The 19,306-nt window shown below is 49.6% G+C and overlaps 1 protein-coding gene across 11 annotated transcripts in view; it reads left to right on the top strand.

Annotated features, from left to right (window-relative positions):
- Positions 1–19,306, top strand: part of ST6GALNAC4 (ST6 N-acetylgalactosaminide alpha-2,6-sialyltransferase 4) — a 116,714-nt gene that overhangs the window by 38,959 nt on the left and 58,449 nt on the right. For 3 of the 11 annotated variants that reach the window (XM_029607503.1, XM_029607498.1, XM_029607507.1), the window contains exons 2-5: positions 53–121; positions 7,785–7,885; positions 8,049–8,210; positions 8,938–9,008. In XM_029607503.1, coding sequence (XP_029463363.1) covers positions 9,000–9,008 — 9 coding nt within the window. In that variant the 5' untranslated portion in view covers positions 53–121; positions 7,785–7,885; positions 8,049–8,210; positions 8,938–8,999. Of the gene's footprint in view, positions 1–36; positions 122–7,580; positions 7,691–7,784; positions 7,886–8,048; positions 8,211–8,937; positions 9,009–19,306 lie in introns of those variants that run through there. The other 8 variants (XM_029607501.1, XM_029607500.1, XM_029607506.1 and 5 more) reach the window with 6 other exon arrangements.

Below are 19,306 nucleotides of genomic sequence, written 5' to 3'. Positions count from 1 at the left end.
GTTTGAATTTGTGCCTGTTACACTTTATTTATCCAGCATTACTTTGAAACAGGAAGCAGAGTTCATGGAGAGGAGAGGAGAGGTGTCCGTCCTGTCCAGCCAGAGGGAAAAGTGATTAATGGTAACTTCCACTATCTCTATACCACTTTCTGCATGACCTATTTTAGGAACCCACCAAACTAATTTGGAAAGGAGGACCCTTACCATTAGGGAAACCCTTTCCATTGTTTTATGTATCCCATGCAGGGGTTACATTTTTATTTATTTTCTTTTATTTCTTTTATTTATTATTAGCTCAAGGCAAGTTACATTCAGGTACAGTAGGGACTTCCCTATCTCCAGAGGGCTTGAAATCCACTCTTGTACTGAGGCAATGGAGGATGAAGTGACTTGCCCAAGGTCACAAGCAGCATCAGCAGGATTTATACCCTAGCGTCCCTGGTTCTTAACCTTCTGCTGCTGTAGTAGTGTTTGGAAAGTAATTTGCTGCCCTCAGTCCCACAGTACCCTCACCAAACTGAATTCTTAATTTACAGGAACTGGATTTTGTGTGTTGTGCATTACCATAGTTATACTCAGGGACTGATAAATACAGAAGGCCCCTAGAAGAACTGAATCAGGCTGTGCCTGCTGCCTGGTTTGTATTTCCAATTCTTGTTCCTCATTGATGCCCTCTGCTTTCCACACTATCATCTGTCATTAGCACAGTGTTCTTCTTCCAGATGTTGCTGCTGCAAAAGTTTATTTTCAAGGTTTGCTCCTCTAGACCTAATTTTGTTCTGCTGTACTATGCCTACACCTGGAGGATGTATAAATGTAACTCCCCTCTTGGTTTTACAGTCCCAAATACAGGGGTCACAGCAATTCCCAGGGCCACACTCTATGTCCCAGATCATTTCTCTTTCCCTCTTCTCATAATCACTACAGGAGCTAGCCCTAAGGAGGCTGGAGTCCAAGCTGGTGGGGGGATTGTGTGAAAATGCCACTAGCACTGAGGGCCCAAGAGCAGAGAGACTCGGTAGTGTTGTACTCATGTAGCAGTAACAGAGATTCCACTAGACGAGAGGTCTGGCACCGGAACAGAGGGTAGGCCCTTGAGGAGCGAGTACCTGGTTCCAGTGAAGCGGTACTGTGGATAGAGATGGTAGTTGTACTCACAGATGGAAACTGTTAGTGAAGTCTTCCAAGTAGAAAGGTTTGAAGATGCAGGCAGCGACTCAGGGAACATGGGCCCTCGAGGAGTGACTACCGGTTTCCTGATAGCACCTGAAAGAAGCAGAAGAGGCTCCCAAGGAGTGGGCACCCTGTTAGCAACCCCGAAGGGTGTAAGAGTTCCAGATAGCGCTGGAGTGGCAGAGCAGCTTTGGTACGGAGAGCGAATCCCATCCATAGGGTTACTGTTGCTAACTCAATGAGCTAGCAAATAATGTGGGCTTAAATATCCGGGCAGTGTGATGTCATATCAGGGGGACGCCCCTGAGGTTCGCGCCAACGTGGAAATAAAGATGAGGGCGGCGGGAGGCCTTAAGGGAGGCTTCAACTGAAGCAGGCCCCTGCAGGAATCGTACAACTATAGGCTGTGTAGAGATAGGCGCACCATCTATACCTCAGTGGTATGCGCCAAAAGCACTAAGGTGGACTCTGACAGAGTTGGTTTTTAAGTCAGCCTCTGACAGGTGCAGAAGGTAATCAAGCAGTTTTTATGTAGGGCAAGAGAACGGATTAAGGGCCTTCTGCTTACACCATATGGAAAACCTCTTCCACTTCAATCCATAGGACTTTCTGTTGGAAGGCTTTCTAGAAGCCACCAGGACCCGAGACACATCGGCAGAAAGATCAACATCCAGGCTGTGAGCGCCAGGGCCTGGAAGTTGGGATGCCGGAGTCTGCCCTGATCCTGAGTGATGAGATCTGGGGAAGTCCCCAGACTGATCGTTTTCCAAAAAAACAACTCCCGAAGGAGTGGAAACCAGACCTGTCTCAGCCAATGTGGAGCTATGAAAATCATAATCCCTCGGTCCTCTCTGAGCTTCAGGAGAGTCTTTGTTACTAGAGGAATCGGAGGATACGCCTACAGAAGTCCCTTGCCCCAATGGTGAGCAAAGGCGCCCGAGGCTGGTTTGCCATCTGACCTGTACAGAGAGTAGAACTGAGTCACCTTCCTGATGCAGGAGGACGCGAACAAGCCTACGGAGTTGTGCCACCTACCCCAGCTAGACACTTTGTAAAGACACGTGGGGCCGACGCTAATTTGAATGGCAACACTCTGTACTGGAAGTGCTGTTTCCCCACCACAAATTTGAGATACTTTCTGTGACCTGGAAAGATCTCGATGTGAGTGTACATGTTCTTTAAATCGAGGGAGCATAGCCAGTCCCCTTTTTGCAGGAGGGGAATCGGGGTGCCCAGGAAAACCATCTTGAACTTTTCTTTTTTTAGAAACTTGTTCAAGGCCCTCAGCTGTAGGATGGGATGGAATCCCCTATTCTTTTTGGAATCAGGAAGTACCAGGAGTAGAAACCCTGCCCTTTTTGCCCTGGTGGGATAGGCTCGACCGCTCTGGCCATTAAGAGGGCAGAGAACTCCCTGAACAGTACCTCCTGATGCATTATCGGCCCACAAAATGGGTACTGAGAAGAATTTGGTGGGATATCCAATAAGTTCAATTGGTACCTCTGGTGGACGATGGACAAAACCCACTGGTCTGAGGTTTTACTGGGCCACCGACTCGCAAAGAACCATAGCCTTCCCTGACCGGAGGATCCAATTTCTCGGGTACGGGTGTCTGACTCATGCTTCCTACGATCCAGTCAAAACCCCATCCCAGGATTTGGCAGGGGCACCAGCTAGGGCTTGGGAGCTCACTGCTGCCTGGGTCAGCCTTGAGAGCTCACCCTCTGGGAACAGGAGCGAGGGGCTGGAGAATAGTACTTCCTCTGGTGGTAGAAAGATTTCCTCTGCCTGAGCCTTGCTGACTTCCTGGCTGAGGAGGGAAGGTCTGAAGGGCTGGTGGAGAGTTGCTGGAGGGTCTCATGATGATCCCGCAACTGGGCCACCACGACCCTCACCTTATCCCTGAAGAGATTCTCTTCAGTGCACGGCAGGTCAGCAAGTCATTCCTGTGCCTCCTGGTGGAGATCCGATGCCCACAGCCATGCCATTCTGCGGGCACCAATTTCTGCTGCAGAGAATCCTGCTGCCATCTCGAAAACTTTGTAAATGGAGCGCACTTCGTGTTTCCCGCACTCCAGGCCCTGTCGCACCACAACAGAAAGGTGTCTTGCTGCTGTTGAGGCAGCCGCTTGGCCGTCTCCTGCACCTGGTTCCAGAGCATGCGAGACTATTGGTTCATGTAGAGCTGGTAGGAGGCAATGTGGGCAATGAGCATAGCCCCCTGAAAAACCTTCTTCCCAAGGATGTCCAGCACTCTGATCCCGCCCCGGGGGAGCCAAGGCGTGGGTCTGAGAGTGCTTGGCCTTCTTGAGAGTGGATTCGACCATTACCAAAATAAATTTGCATATACAGAGTCTCCATGGTATGCAAATTTATCTCATGCATATTCATTGTGGATATCCTGAAAACCCGACTGGCTGTGGGGTCCCAGGACAGGTTTGGGAAGCCCTGCTATAGATCCTTAAAGGCTAGAGGATGGAAATGAAGAAAAGAGTGCATGGGGTAACTTGCAGGTATGGCGGTTACTAGCCTTAACCATTAAACCTTCATACTGTTGATGCAACTCCATTATTGCTCTGCTCTCTGCTTCAATGACAGGGAGAAAAGAGGAAAAGGGGAATTAGATTCAGACAGCAACCAACAAGGATATTGAATTTTACAGTCTGGGAAAACAAGCATGGGGGTAACTTGCTGATGTGGCTGTTACTACCCTTAACCAATAAGCCTGAAACGTTTGATGCAACTCCAACATTGCTCTCTGCTTCAATGGCAAGAGGTGACAGGGAACTGGACTCAAACAGCAACCAACAAGGGCCCTGATTTTGATGGTCTAGGAAACTAAGTATGGGGGTGACTTGTATGGCCTGGCAGATACTACCATAAGCTTGCTGGGCAGACTGGATGGACCGTGTGGTCCTTTTCTGCAGTCATTTCTATGTTTCTATGTGTAAGGACTACCATCCTGCTTGTCCTAGGAGAACTAACATTTCATATTAACTCCTTTGACATTCATTCTGGCAGCCTAACATTCATTGAGTCATGTGAGTACAGCGTTATAAACACATAAATAAGAACATAAGAAATTGCCATGCTGGGTCAGACCAAGGGTCCATCAAGCCCAGCATCCTGTTTCCAACAGAGGCCAAACCAGGCCACAAGAACCTGGCAATTATCCAAACACTAAGAAGATCACATGCTACTGATGCAATTAATAGCAGTGGCTATTCCCTAAGTAAACTTGATTAATAGCCGTTAATGGACTTCTCCTTCAAGAACTTATCCAAACCTTTTTTGAACCCAGCTACACTAACTGCACTAACCACATCCTCTGGCAACAAATTCCAGAGCTTTATTGTGCATTGAGTGAAAAAGAATTTTCTCCAATTAGTCTTAAATGTGCTACTTGCTAACTTCATGGAATGCCCCCTAGTCCTTCTATTATTCGAACGTGTAAATAACCGAGTCACATCTACTCTTTTAAGACCTCTCATGATGTTAAAGACCTCTTTCATATCCCCCCCCTCAGCCTTCCCTTCTCCAACCTGAACAGCCCTAATCTCTTCAGCCTTTTCCATCCCCTTTATCATTTTGGTTGCCCTTCTCTGTACCTTCTCCATTTCAACTATATCTTTTTTGAGATGCGGCGACCAGAATTGTACACAGTATTCAAGGTATGGTCTCACCATGGAGCGATATAGAGGCATTATGACATTTTCCATTTTGTTAACCATTCCCTTCCTAATAATGCCTAACATTCTGTTTGCTTTTTTGACTGCTGCAGCACACTGAGCTGACGATTTCAAAGTATTATCCACTATGACGCCTAGATCTTTTTCCTGGGTGGTAGCTCCTAATATGGAACCTAACATCGTGTAACTACAGCAAGGGTTATTTTTGCCTATATGCAACACCTTGCATTTGTCCACATTAAATTTCATCTGCCATTTGGATGCCCAATCTTCCAGTCTTGCAAGGTCCTCCTGTAATGTATCACAGTCTGCTTGTGATATAACTACTCCGAATAATTTTGTATCATCCGCAAATTTGATAAACTCACTCGTCTTATTCCTTTCCAGATCATTTATATATATATATATATATATTGAAAAGCACCGGTCCAAGTACAGATCCCTGAGGCACTCCACTGTTTACCCTTTTCCACTGAGAAAATTGACTATTTAATCCTACTCTCTGTTTCCTGTCTTTTAACCAGTTTGTAATCCACGAAAGGACATTGCCTCCTATCCCATGATTTTTTAGTTTTTGTAGAAGCCTCTCATGAGGGACTTTGTCAAATGCCTTCTGAAAATCCAAATACACTACATCTACCGGTTCACCTTTAGCCACATGTTTATTAACCCCTTCAAAAAAATGAAGCAGATCTGTTAGGCAAGACTTCCCTTAGGTAAATCCATGTTGACTGTGTCTTATTAAATCATGTCTTTCTATATGCTGTACGATTTTGATCTTGAGAATAGTTTTCACTATTTTTCCTGGCACTGAAGTTAGGCTCACTGGTCTATAGTTTCCCGGATCACCCCAGAGCCTTTTTTAAATATTGGGGTTACATTGGTCACCCTCCAGTCTTCAGGTACAATGGATGATTTTAATGATAGGTTACAAATTTTAACTAATAGATCAGAAATTTCATTTTTAGTTCCTTCAGTACCCTAGGATGCATACCATCTGGTCCAGGTGATCTGCTACTCTTTAGTTTGTCAATCTGGCCTACTACATCTTCCAGGTTCACAGTGATTTCATTCAGTTCGTCTGACTCATCACCCCTGAAAACCATCTCCGGAACTGGTATCTCCCCAACATCCTCATTAGTAAACACGGAAGCAAAGCATTCATTTAGTCTTTCTGCAATGGCCTTATCTTCCCTAAGAGCCCCTTTAACCCCTCGGTCATCTAATGGTCCAACCGACTCCCTCACAGGTTTCTTGCTTTGGATATATTTAAGAAAGTTTTTATGAGTTTTTGCCTCTATGGCCAACTTCATTTCAAATTCTCTCTTTGCCAGTATTATCAATGTTTTACACTTAACTTGACAATGCTTATGTTTTATCCTATTTTCTTCAGACGGATCCTTCTTCCAATTTTTGAAGGATTTTTTTTTGGCTAAAATAGCCTCTTTCACCTCACCTTTTAACCATGACGGTAATCGTTTTGCCTTCCTTCCACCTTTCTTAATGTGTGGAATACATACGGACTGTGCCTCTAGGATTGTATTTTTAAACAATGTCCAAGCCTGTTGAACACTTTTAACCTTTGCAGCTGCACCTTTCAGTTTTTTTCTAACTATTTTCTTCATTTTATCAAAGTTTCCCTTTTGAAAGTTTAGTGTTAGAGCTGCAGATTTACTTATTGTCCCCCTTCCAGTTATTAGTTTAAATTTGATCATGTTATGATCACTGTTGCCAAGTGGCCCCACCACCGTTACCTCGCTCACTAAATCCTGCATTCCACTAAGAATTAAATCTAAAATAGCTCCCTCTCTTGTTGGTTCCTGAACCAATTGCTCCATGAAGCAATCATTTATTACATCCAGGAACTTTATGTCTCTAGCAAGTCCTGATGTTACATTTACCCAGTCAATATTGGGGTAATTGAAATCTCCCATTATTATTGCACTGCCAAATTGATTTGCTTCCCTGATTTCTTTTAGTATTTCATCATCTGTCTGACCATTTTGTCCAGGTGGATGATAGTATACTCCTATCACTATATTCTTACCCAACACGCATGGGATTTCTACCCATATATATTCTACTGAGCATTTAGTCTCTTGTATGATCTTTATCCTGTTGGACTCTATACCCTCCCGGACATAAAGTGCCACACCCCCGCCAAGTTGATCCTCTCTATCATTGCGATATAATTTGTACCCTGATATAGCACTGTCCCATTGGTTGTCTTCCTTCCACCAAGTTTCTGTGATGCCAATTATGTCAATCTCATCATTCGCTGCTATATACTCTAACTCTCCCATCTTACTTCTTAGACTTCTGGCATTGGCATACAGACATTTCAAAGTGGTTTGTTGAGGCTTGTGGCTTGGGTGTGTTCGGGCTTCTGACATTTCGTTATGTCTGATACCAGTCTGCCCCAAGTGTATGCAGGCTAGTGACATGATACATGGCACATCTAAAATCTTGGTAATGTTAGCTGAAAGAATATTTGACAAACTTGTAGCTGCTGTAAATCTTTAAAACAAGTGGAAAAATTTAAATAAATCATGAAAAGGTTTTGGATAGTTGTTTTGATGTTTGTGTTTTTTTAAATCACTGTGTTTGAAGATAATTAGTATTTGGTAATATCTTTCTAGGGAGTGGTTGAAAGCATGTGATTGCATTTTTGCCTGTGTGGTTTTCTTTTTTTTCTTGTTTGTGTCTTGTTGAGTAGATTGTAAGCTCTGAAGAGCAGAGCCTGTCTCTTATAAGCCTCTGTACATTTATTTAGGGTAAAGTGACTTGGTCACAAGGAGCGACAGCAGGACTCGAACCCTGGTCTTCTGGTTCGTAGCCCACTAGGCTATTCCTCCTCCATCTGTTATGTGCCATACAAATGATAAAGATAGAATTTATTATTATTTTTATGTTCTCTTTCAGGGGTTCCAAAATGCTTGGAGAAATAACCATGTGCTAATCGGTTGCACACTGAGCTCTTTGACGGACAGAAGGAACAACAGACACAGGAGCAGATCACCAAGGTTGTCTCTTATTTTTAATTTCCTTATATATATATATCTTGCTGCTGCAATTCTCTCCTCCCTCTTTGTACCATAGGACCTTCTGCCATGCTCCTCATCTTTCCTCTTTTTTTTTTTGCACCATGGGAGCCCACCATTGTGATTCTCTCCTGTCTCCCACCAGACCCTGCTGTTCTCTCCTCTCTTCCTGCTGTGCCCCCCCGCAGACGTCCGCCACCACGGTTCTTCTCCTCTCGCTGTGCATTACAGAAGCTGCTCGCTGTACTTCTCTCGTCCTTGGGCATCAGTTCCTTGGTTTTTGGAGACTTATAGCAGTGAATCAGCAGTGAGTTAATTTATTGTGGAGAGTGAATGATCAAAGACTGCTAGTGGTGGGACTTGTTTCCAAAAGTTGTGGAAAACGAGTCATTAAGTTCTTTTGAGAGTGCGGTGGAGAGTTATTGAATAGTGAGGCTTTAAGCGGGTTGTCAAATGTTGTGCAGAGAATACCCATATGGGAGCCATTCCTATAATCAGGTCTCTGTCAGCCAGTGTCAACCAATTCTGTTTAACTTTTGGTTTTTTTCTTTCTAAAAAAAAAATCACTTTTGTAATCGCTTTGTCTGTCTGTGTTCACATTATCTCTTGAATCATTAAACCTACAACAACCAATTTTTCAGATCAGGTGTACTACATAAAAGCTAGAAAATGAAATAATGTACAGTATTTCCTGAAAGCTTATGGATCAAGCCCAAAATTGACAAAGATGACTTTTCCCCATTAAACTTTTGGATCTAATTTTAGAAATAAGAGCTTATATGAATGCTCTGCGATTATTTTCTTACTGGTTGATAAATTTGTAGAATGTGTTAAACTTTTTTTTTTTTTTTATAAACTATACATTTTCTGCAAAACTGTACTTTAAAAGCCACCTCCAACCGTGTGTCTGACACAAAAGAAAGCAAGCTAACACCACATTCACACAAAACGTTTGTCACTGGTATATAGATACATTCTTTTCTATTATTTTCAATTGTATGTTTAGGAGTAACTTGGGTGTTTGCATTCCACAGGGTACATACACTTCCTGACTACTAAAAGAAAAAATGAGTGATTTTTCGAGGTGAAAAAAAAAATGATTCTTGTAAGTAACAGAATTTGATTGACCCTAGGAATGGGGGAGTGATCCAGGGTAGAGAAGCACGCAGTGATTGACAAACCTTGTGAATGGAGGGAGGGTTCAAAGTAGGGAGTGAGTAATGACTATTGGATCCGGGGAGTGGGGAGGGAGGCAGGCATGTGGGGTGGGCAATGACTGATGGACCCTGGGAATGGAGGGAGGGTCCAGAATAGTAACTCGGGGCAGATATTAAAATAAGAAGAGGTTTTAAATTTAAGCCTCTAAATTAGGTGCCTAAGTTTTCAGCTGAAAATTTAACATTAAATTCAGGTTCCTAAAAGTTAGGCTCCTAAATTTAGGCCTGCTATTTATTTGCTTAGATTTAGGGTCCTAAATTAGGTGTCTAGTTCTGAAAATCAGTGCTTAGCTCCTAACTTTGTTTCCCCACCCTAACTTCACCCTGTAAGCACCTACCTAAATTCAGGGCCCTAATGAAATTCGAAGCCTAAATTTAGAAACTCAGTCCTAATAAATTTTCAAATGGGCTAATTTAGGTGCCTAACTCCAAAAGATAGGACCCTACACTCTTTGAAAATTGGACCCGTAGTAAATGACGACAGAAACTGTAAAGACCAAAATGGTCCTTCCAGTTTGCCCAGTAGAGATTCATCCAATTTAGGGTGGCTATTCAAAGTCTACACCCCTTGAATATTTTTCATATTTTGTTGTGCCAGTGCAAGCAGCGTTGCTTACCTGAAACAGGTGTTCTCAGAGGACAGCAGGATGTTAGTCCTTACACATGGGTGACATCATCAGATAGAGCCTGGTCCAGAGCTTTGATCTCAAAGATTCTAGAACTTTCAAATCACCATGCTGAAAAAACCACTTCTCCCTTTTACTTGTGAGGCAGCCGACCCACAAAGGAATCTAGGCAGGAAAAAAGTTGGGTTCTACAAAGAGAAAACCATAGAAACGACTGAGACACAAAACCCCAATGTGTAGCAGAGGCGCCTAAGGCAGGGGAGTGATGCGAGTGCTAGCAAGAAACATACTCTGCATCATGGAAAACATTACAAGCAGGGTTTCAGACCAGTAACCCTGGAGGTTCTAGACCTACTGATTTTGACAGTAGGTCTAGAACCTCCAGGGTACAGGAAAAAGTCTAGAGATGTAAACAAGAGAAGAACTCTTGGACGAAGACCACGTTTTTTCCTTCTGTGTTACAAGGCAACCAAAAAACCAACTGGGGCTCAAACTCCCCAGAAAGAAACTGTAGTCCACTGACATTCGAAGGACAGAATGTCTGTGCAGAAGTGTGCCCCATGTTTGGCTGATAAGCACAATGGGCAGAAAAACCCAAGCAATGCTTGGAAGAATAATCAGCAACAACGGCAGACTCTTTGATAGATCCTACGTGCCAAAGTACCAGACATAGCTGAACATGCAGGACAGCATGAAGAATTTTAGGGGATGAAAGGCAACCCCTGAATGGGATCGCTAGCCAAAATCTCCGAGCAGGGAGATAAAATAGGCCTGAAGCTCACCCACACTCCACTCTGTCAAGGGCAGGGCTATCCATCCTGTCTACAGCATAGTTCAGGTGTGCAGGAAGGCACTTTGGACAACCCAGTGAAGTGAGCTAAAGGCAGTACTGGCCAGAACTTGGCAAACATATAGGGAAAATAGGGTGTATCTTTCCTTGCAGGCATACACTTAGTTGACCATGAATGTCCTAGCTTTTCTTCCCCTCCCCTCGACATTTCAACTGGAAGTCAAAAGGAGCGAAGGAGGCAGATCGCTGGACTGCAGAGGTAAGAATAAGTCATTAGGTTGTATATATCAACCCCAAGTGAATAACTCACTGCCGATTCCAGTAGGCAGTTACCCATTGAGATAGAGATCTCAGCCCGCTTGGAACAGCTGAAACTGAGAACGAAAACCCCAGAGAAGAAATCCAGAAACACTCTACCAAGAGACAGGAAGCTGGGGTGCTGCAAACTCCTGTAGAACAGGATTTCTTCACCAGCCTGGAAACCCTAAGGGTACCAGGGCAGGGTCAGTGTGATCATGGAACAGACTGCGCGCCAACCTGACTTAGGTATTAATACCTCAGCTACAGGGACAGTGCAAGGGTAGCAGGTGCCCTAGGTGACTTCTGCCTTGCGCCCCTCCCCCCCCCATTCATACTGTTCCTGTTCACACCACCCCCACTGGTCTCAGGCCCGACTTCTCCTACCTCATTCTCACTGCCCACTGTATGCTTCTCGGGGGGGGGGAGGGGAGGGGACCCTTAAAGGTCACCCTGGAAACCCAGTCATATCTCCCCTTTCTGAAGGGACAGGAAAGCAATGGGAATCGAGGCCTCCTGATTCTGAAAAACCTTACAACTCTCCAGGAGCAATCAAATTTGCCACTTGCAGCCACCCTCAGACTGGGTAGACCACCAAGGTAATCAACGGAAGGAACCCAGTAAAAACACTCCAATGACCACTGCTGCTGTTTCTGGGTCCTGGCCTACAAGGAGATGCACCAATTTAAAAGAATCGAGGCTCCAGTTTGGCAATAAACCTGCAAAGGATGGAGCCCCAGGGGCTTTCCAACAAAGGGGATTTCTAACACAGGAGGGGTTGAACAACATAGTCCTTTTCTGAGAAAGGGGAAGACTCCCGACATGACCCTCTTGGTATCCACTCCTTTAGGGGTTTGACCAGGAGCACAGTCTTAGGTCAGGCCTGTGGCTGCGGTGCACAACCTATTGTGCTCGCCATGAGGGAATCACACATACACACACCCGTACAGAAGAGGGCAATTGGAAGAACAGTGCCCTCCGCTGTAAAAGCATGCTGACCAGTACTCATACAGTGGTATCCTATCCTACGGATGGTAGTACCACCTACGAACCCACTCACTATGCTTGTGGGTAGAATCCCATGGCACAGCAAGGACCAAGCACCACCTGTTAGTCGGTGGCTATGTGCTGCCAAAAGAGCAATCACAGAATGTGTGATGGCACCTTTCTTGCCAGAGCTCCTTAGCACCTTATGGTGTAGAACAGACAAGGAGGCTGATACCTTGATGCTACAATGACAGAACCCTGGCATGGCTGTGTACTGCACCGATAGAGAGAATGCCACCTGCCAGCACCCGAGGCTCTTGCAGTAGATGATCCCTGCCTAACACAACCGTATATGCTGCGCTCCACTCACACTAACTCTCAAAGGAGTGAATAGGAACAGTGTGACGACGGCATCCCCAGTACCACTGGGGCTCTGATTATAGCGAGTTGTGGGTGGCATTATATGGCAGCATCCCCATGGTATCCTCAGTACCTGATAATGCTCCAAGAGGCGGAACACAGCCCATGAAATTGCATCGGGAATGGCTCACCGCCGTTTCTCTCTTGGAATGGCAGCAGCAAAGTCAATGGTGACTGACAGTGCCCATGGTGCTCTGCGTTAGTGTCCTGCAGCATCCAACCACGCCCACTGGTGCCCACCGTGGTGATGGGGCCTATTGTGCTCTCGCGCTCACCAATGATGGATCGCATCAATAGCACCAAACGATGCTGCATCCAGGGCTTCAATGGCACTTGACTGTGTCTTGACCAGATTGACAATGTATAACACCATCCCTGGCACCCCAGGCTCCCATGGAAATCGACAGCCCGGTAGCACCGATAGAAACTTCAGTACCTGAAGGCATCGATGGACCGGCAGAACTGAGGATGCCAGGGGCACTTGCAGGCAGAGGCCCTGCAGCCCCAACACAGCCCCGACATGCCGCATTGATAACCAAAGGAATCAATGCTGGTACCATAGACGTTGCCCTCGGCTCACCTATACATCCAAGGGCATGGATGCTGCAAGCACAATGGTGTGTCCCTTGCCAGTAGCTATGGCTGACGATAGCCTTGACAACAACCCTAGTGCTCATTAGCACCAATAGCACACAAAGCCAGGTGGGTTCTCTGATGCCCCCTGATCCCAGTGGCTCAGGGCCCCAAAATCATCGGCATCCATGGTGTCTAATAGCTGTAGGCCAGTGATAGGACAGCACTATGCCCCTCAGTTCACCGCCTAGACACTGCAAAGGAGCCTTGAGGGCACTGGACCACTGTGCCTGGATGCCTCAGCGCTCCAGGATGCCTTGAGTAGATGCAAACCTGGTGCTTGACAGCATCAAGTTTGTCCAAGGCCCATAACCCTTGTCATCCAAGGGCTTTAGTGGCACTCGAGGGCTCTCAGGAGCCCCAGAGCTCAATGGCCTCAAGAATGACCAGGGTGCACAGTGGTGATCCCAATGCCTTGTCGATGGCACTCGATATCATCCAGAGCAGCAATGAATGGCATTGCTGGTCAACATGCCCAGTGGTCTCCATGGCGGTCCTGCACCTTGAAGGCATTAAGGGTGTCAATGGTATAGAGGCAGCTTCGCAGCACGATGGCACTGAGAGTGGCCTCAGCATCGAGGCCACGCACTGTGATGGCATCAAGGGCAGCCATGGCATCAAGGCCACACACCTCGATGGCATTGAGGCCACATACCTAGATGACAGAGGGTGGCCACACACACACACACCTTGATGGCATCGAGGGTGTTGATGGCATCGAGGGTAGCTCTGATGGCATCCAGGAGTACCTTGGTGCTTGATGGCAGTCCTGGTCCCCAACACTATGTCAGTTCCACTATTCTGACACATCAAGGCCCAAGGCACTTGACACTAAGGTAGATGCCATTTCTCTGGTGCACTGAGACTTTACAGTGCCCGCAGACCCCTAGGGCACAGAAGGCTCAGCCAGCTGGCTTGAAGCACAAACAGCGCTTGATGGAACCCACATGGCCCTTATAGCATTGAGGGCGCCCCAGCACCTCGAAGGCATCAAGGGTGACCATGGTGCTCAATGGCAGTCCTGGTCCCTGACATAGTTCTGACATCAACGTGTCAGATCATCGGTACACTGGTCACAAATGTGCATGGGCAACTATCGCTGGGCATGGCACTGAAGGAGCAGCAGCAAGCTGCTTGCCCATGCTCCTGCTTAACCTCTCTCACAAGGAGACTGTACTGCCATCACAGGCAAGCAGGATTGGAGGCTATGCATCCAGGGCTCCTGCTCATGGAGACTAATTCCTTTCAGTGTAGGGAGGATGAGCTTTCACCCCTACAGGAATGGTGTGGTCCTCGATCCCTTCACTGTTCAAACCTCCATCAATGCCAATTGATTGGTGAAACAACATGGAACTCCTACTGTTATGGAACCCTGCTCGCGGAGCTAATCCCCGCGAGCAGGCCCTGCTCACCTCGTTTCTGTTGCCCGATGCGGCTGGTGCCGCCAGAGTCAGGCCTTCAGCGCGGCTGGAGCCGCGGACTTGAGTTGCTTACGCGGCCCGGAGGCCGCCCCTGATATCCGTCTTCACCGCGGCCGGAGCCATGGACTTCCCTGCCTCTCTTCGCGGCTGGAAGCCGCTGCCACCGCTTTCTACATCTTCGCGGCAGGAGGCCGCATCCCCGGGCTCGATTAGCGGCTGGAGCTGCCCCCGGGGCTTCCTGCAGCGGCTGGAGCCGCTGCCGTCATCGAGGCCTGCTTCACAGGCCCAGCCCTGCGTCTGCGTCTGCGTCTGAACGTCTGTGCAGGCCGCTGTCCACGGTCCTGCACAGCCCTGCTTCCTGCCTCTAGGCGCGCGGCCACGCCTCTCTACTGAATTTAAAGGGCCAGCCACAGGAAATGTTGCTAGCCCCACCTATGGACTGATTTCCTGTGCTAGCCCTATAAAAGGGCTGTCTTCGTACTACGTCTTTGCCTTGCATCGGAGTTACTTCACTCTGGAGGCTCCTGCCTGCCAGAGCTCCGTCAGGTCTTCTATCTTCTCCATGGAGATCCTTGACTCGTCTGTTCCTCGTTATGCCATGTCTTCATGCCTGAGGTCCTTGACCAGGTGTCCTGTTGTTTTGTCTCCTGGTGTTTCGCCTCCTTGTGTCCTGCCCTTCTTGGTGTTTGCTTCAGCGCTCCTGAGCCTTTTGGTCCCTCGGATGATGTCTTTCCCAAGTTTGGAGTGGCCTGCAGGTGGAATTCGTTCCTGTGCTCCTGAGCCGTCATGTCCTGCCAGCCTTTGTGGTGCTTCGGATGACATCTGGCTCCTTCGGAGTCCCACCTCGACTGGATTCTTCCCTGCGCTCGTCCCGCTCTCAGCGTGGTCCGTGACCAGCCTCCTCAGGCTGTGTAGGGCGCGCAGTGGGACAGGGTGGTCTGCAACCAGCCCATTGGGTCCGCCCGTGAAGGTGGGCTGAGTAGGGCGCCCTGAGAGACAGTACCAATGTCATCCTGCCCAGCTTCTTGTCTCGTCTGGACTTTGTCAAGTTCCTCATCATGTCTCGGATGCCGTCGCATCGACCCTGGTCCGTGATGTCTTCGCATCAGCCCTGGCATCATGTCTTCAATAGCCCTGGCATCATGTCTTCAATAGCCCTGGTGTCATGACTTCAACAACCTTGGTGTCATGTCTTCAACAACCCTCATCTGTGATGCCGTTGCATCAACCTTGGTGTCATGTCTTCATGTCAAGGCCCGTCTGCCCTCGTCCTCAGGCCAGGCTTGCTGCTCCATGCTGATGTTACGGCTATGGCTGCTGTGCAATCGCCTCACCACCAGGGGTCCCTCTAGTGCTGGCTCTCCTGGCAGGCCCAGTCCATCTCCCCTGTCCACTCTATGTTCTGGGCTTTTCCTTATAACCCTGCCTGACAGTTCCCTCGGTGCTTCGGCATCGAGCTCGCCTGGGCTCCCTGCTCTAGCCTTCCTTCCTTGCTTGCTGTGCGTTTGGTCCCTGGACCTTGCCTTGCCTTGCGTGGCCTTCGGGCCTTATTCCTTGCCTTGCCTTGCGTGGCCTTCGGGCCTTATTCCTTGCCTTGCGCGGCCTTCGGGCCTTATTCCTTGCCTTGCCTTGCGCGGCCTTCGGGCCTTATTCCTTGCCTTGCCTTGCGCGGCCTTCGGGCCTTATTCCTTGCCTTGCCTTGCCTTGCCTTGCGCGGCCTTCGGGCCTTATTCCTTGCCTTGCCTTGCGTGGCCTTCGGGCCTTATTCCTTGCCTTGCCTTGCGCGGCCTTCGGGCCTTATTCCTTGCCTTGCCTTGCCCTGCTTACGGTGTGTGGCCTACGGGCCTTCTGTGTGTGTGTGGCCTACGGGCCTTCTGACCTGCCTTGCCCTGCTTACTGAGTGTGGCCTACGGGCCTTCTGACCTGCCTTGCCCTGACCCAGCCTGGACCCAGACACTGCTACTTGCCGCCTGCCCTGACCCAGCCTGGACCCAGACACTGCTACTTGCCGCCTGCCCTGACCCAGCCTGGACCCAGACACTGCTACTTGCCGCCTGCCCTGACCCAGCCTGGACCCAGACACTGCTACTTGCCGCCTGCCCTGACCCAGCCTGGACCCAGACACTGCTACTTGCCGCCTGCCCTGACCCAGCCTGGACCCAGACACTGTTACTTGCCGCCTGCCCTGATCCAGCCTGGACCCAGACACTGTTTCTAGCCTTTCCTGTCTCTTTCCACCTGGAGCCACCCTTCTGGGTGGTGTTCACAACTCCTGACCGGAGCCCATGCGTAACAGTATGCCGAAGCCACCAATTTCCAGGGGAAGAGATAGGTCTTGGTACTACCGGTGAGCCAATTTTTCTTTTACCTCTACTCACATTATGCCTCAGCCTCCAAGTTTTTATGTCTGTGCTTGTTGCCAGACTTTGAACTATCCCAGTTACAAGAACTGTCTTGCATGTCAACTCTCAGACCAAGAGCACTGGGTTTGCAGCAGTTGTCATAAGAGGAACGTCTCGGTCTATCAGGAATGTTTAAATTGTCTAACTCCAAAACCAGGGTGGTGGAAATGCTCCTGTGTTCCGTGTCTGTTACCACCAGGCAAACCCTGCCCCTGTTGTTCTGCTCTAGGACCAGCTGTTCCATTAGAAAAAACAATCAGCTCTCCTAACCGGTATTCTGCTTCTGGCTCAACTAAAACAGACATTTTAGCTGGCAGTTTGTGGAAAGAAAAACCCAGGACTTACCTGACCAAGAAGGCTTCTGTGATACCAGTGCTAGACCCTCGGGAACAGGTTTCTCTAAAAAGGAGAGAGCTGATTAACTCTAGCAGGGCTCTGCTTCCCACAGCTGCTGTTGAGACAATAACGAGCACTTTCCCTAGACGTCTTAGAACTGCCTGTGCCTTCTCTAAACTGCTCCTCCAGAAACAAAATAAGGAGCCTCAGAGTTTGGCTCGAGGTATCAAGCCCACAGCAGTGCAATCTGTGTCTTCCATGTGCACTGCTTCTAACCTTGCTGCTCTACTATCTGAGTCTGCTTCATCACCCCGAGAGGGGTCCGAGCCTGCTGCATCGCCCCGAGGAGGATCCAAGCCTGCTGCATCACCCCAAGAGGGGGCCAAGCCTGCTGCATCACCCCAAGAGGGGTCCGAGCCTGCTGCATCGCCCCGAGAGGGGGCCAAGCCTGCTGCATCGCCCCGAGAGGGGTCCGAGCCTGCTGCATCACCCCGAGAAGGGTCCGAGCATACTGCATCACCCCGAGAGGGGTCCGAGTCTGCTGCATCACCCCGAGAGGGGTCCAAGCCTGCTGTTTCTCCCCAAGAGGGGTCCGGGCCTGCTGCACTACCCCGAGAAGAGCCTGAGTCTGCCGAACCGGCCCTGCTGCCGCCCCCCAGAGGGGTCCGAACCGGTCCTGCTGCCGCCCCCGGAGGGGCTCGAACCGGTCCTGCTGCCGTCCCTGGAGGGGCTCGAACTGGCCCTGCTGCCGTCCCCGGAGGGGCCCGAACTGGTCCTGCTGCCATCCCCGGACGGGTCCAAACCAGTACTGCTGCTGTTCCCGGAGGGGTCCGAACAGGTCTTGCTGCCGTCCCCGGAGGGGTCCGAACCGGTCTTACTGACAGACTTTCTGACTCAGCCATCTGAGTCTGCCGAACCGGTCCTGCTGCCGTCCCTGGAGGGGTTCGAACCGGTCCTACTAACAGACTCTGTTACTCAACCATCTGAGCCTGCTGTACCGGTTCAGCTGCCGCCCCTGGAGGGGCCCATACCGGATCTGATGTCGTCCCCGGAGGGGTCCAAACCGGTTCTGCTGTCACCGACCCTGGAGGGGTCCGTACCGGTCCTGATGCCGACCCTGGAGGGGTCCGGACCGGCCCTGCTGTCGTCTCAGGAGGGGTTAGCACCTGCCCTGTCGCCTCAAGAGGGGTTACGGACTATTTTGCTGCCCCAGGTTGGTGTTGTGTCTGCCTTATCACCCCAGGAGGGGTTATGGACTGCCTTACTGCCTCGGGAAGGAGTTGAACCTGCCGCTTCGCCCCCGGAGGGGTCTCACGTTATTATTGAGTACCTCCTGCAAAGATGGGACCCAGGAGGAGGGGGAGGCCTTGAGGAGGGGGTACTGTTACGGCTATGGCTGCTGTGCAACCGCCTCACCACCAGGGGTCCCTCTAGTGCTGGCTCTCCTGGCAGGCCCAGTCCATCTCCCCTGTCCACTCTATGTTCTGGGCTTTTCCTTATAACCCTGCCTGACAGTTCCCTCGGTGCTTCGGCATCGAGCTCGCCTGGGCTCCCTGCTCTAGCCTTCCTTCCTTGCTTGCTGTGCGTTTGGTCCCTGGACCTTGCCTTGCCTTGCGTGGCCTTCGGGCCTTATTCCTTGCCTTGCCTTGCGTGGCCTTCGGGCCTTATTCCTTGCCTTGCCTTGCCTTGCGCGGCCTTCGGGCCTTATTCCTTGCCTTGCGCGGCCTTCGGGCCTTATTCCTTGCCTTGCCTTGCCTTGCGCGGCCTTCGAGCCTTATTCCTTGCCTTGCCTTGCGTGGCCTTCGGGCCTTATTCCTTGCCTTGCCTTGCCTTGCGCGGCCTTCGAGCCTTATTCCTTGCCTTGCCTTGCGTGGCCTTCGGGCCTTATTCCTTGCCTTGCCTTGCGCGGCCTTCGGGCCTTATTCCTTGCCTGGCCTTGCCCTGCTTACGGTGTGTGGCCTACGGGCCTTCTGTGTGTGTGTGGCCTACGGGCCTTCTGACCTGCCTTGCCCTGCTTACTGAGTGTGGCCTACAGGCCTTCTGTGTGTGTGTGGCCTACGGGCCTTCTGACCTGCCTTGCCCTGACCCAGCCTGGACCCAGACACTGCTACTTGCCGCCTGCCCTGACCCAGCCTGGACCCAGACACTGCTACTTGCCGCCTGCCCTGACCCAGCCTGGACTCAGACACTGCTACTTGCCGCCTGCCCTGACCCAGCCTGGACCCAGACACTGTTTCTAGCCTTTCCTGTCTCTTTCCACCTGGAGCCACCCTT

This window comes from Rhinatrema bivittatum, chromosome 6, assembly GCF_901001135.1.
Source record: "Rhinatrema bivittatum chromosome 6, aRhiBiv1.1, whole genome shotgun sequence".
NCBI classification, from domain to species: Eukaryota; Metazoa; Chordata; class Amphibia; order Gymnophiona; family Rhinatrematidae; genus Rhinatrema; species Rhinatrema bivittatum.
This window is presented reverse-complemented; position numbering and strand designations above follow the sequence as displayed.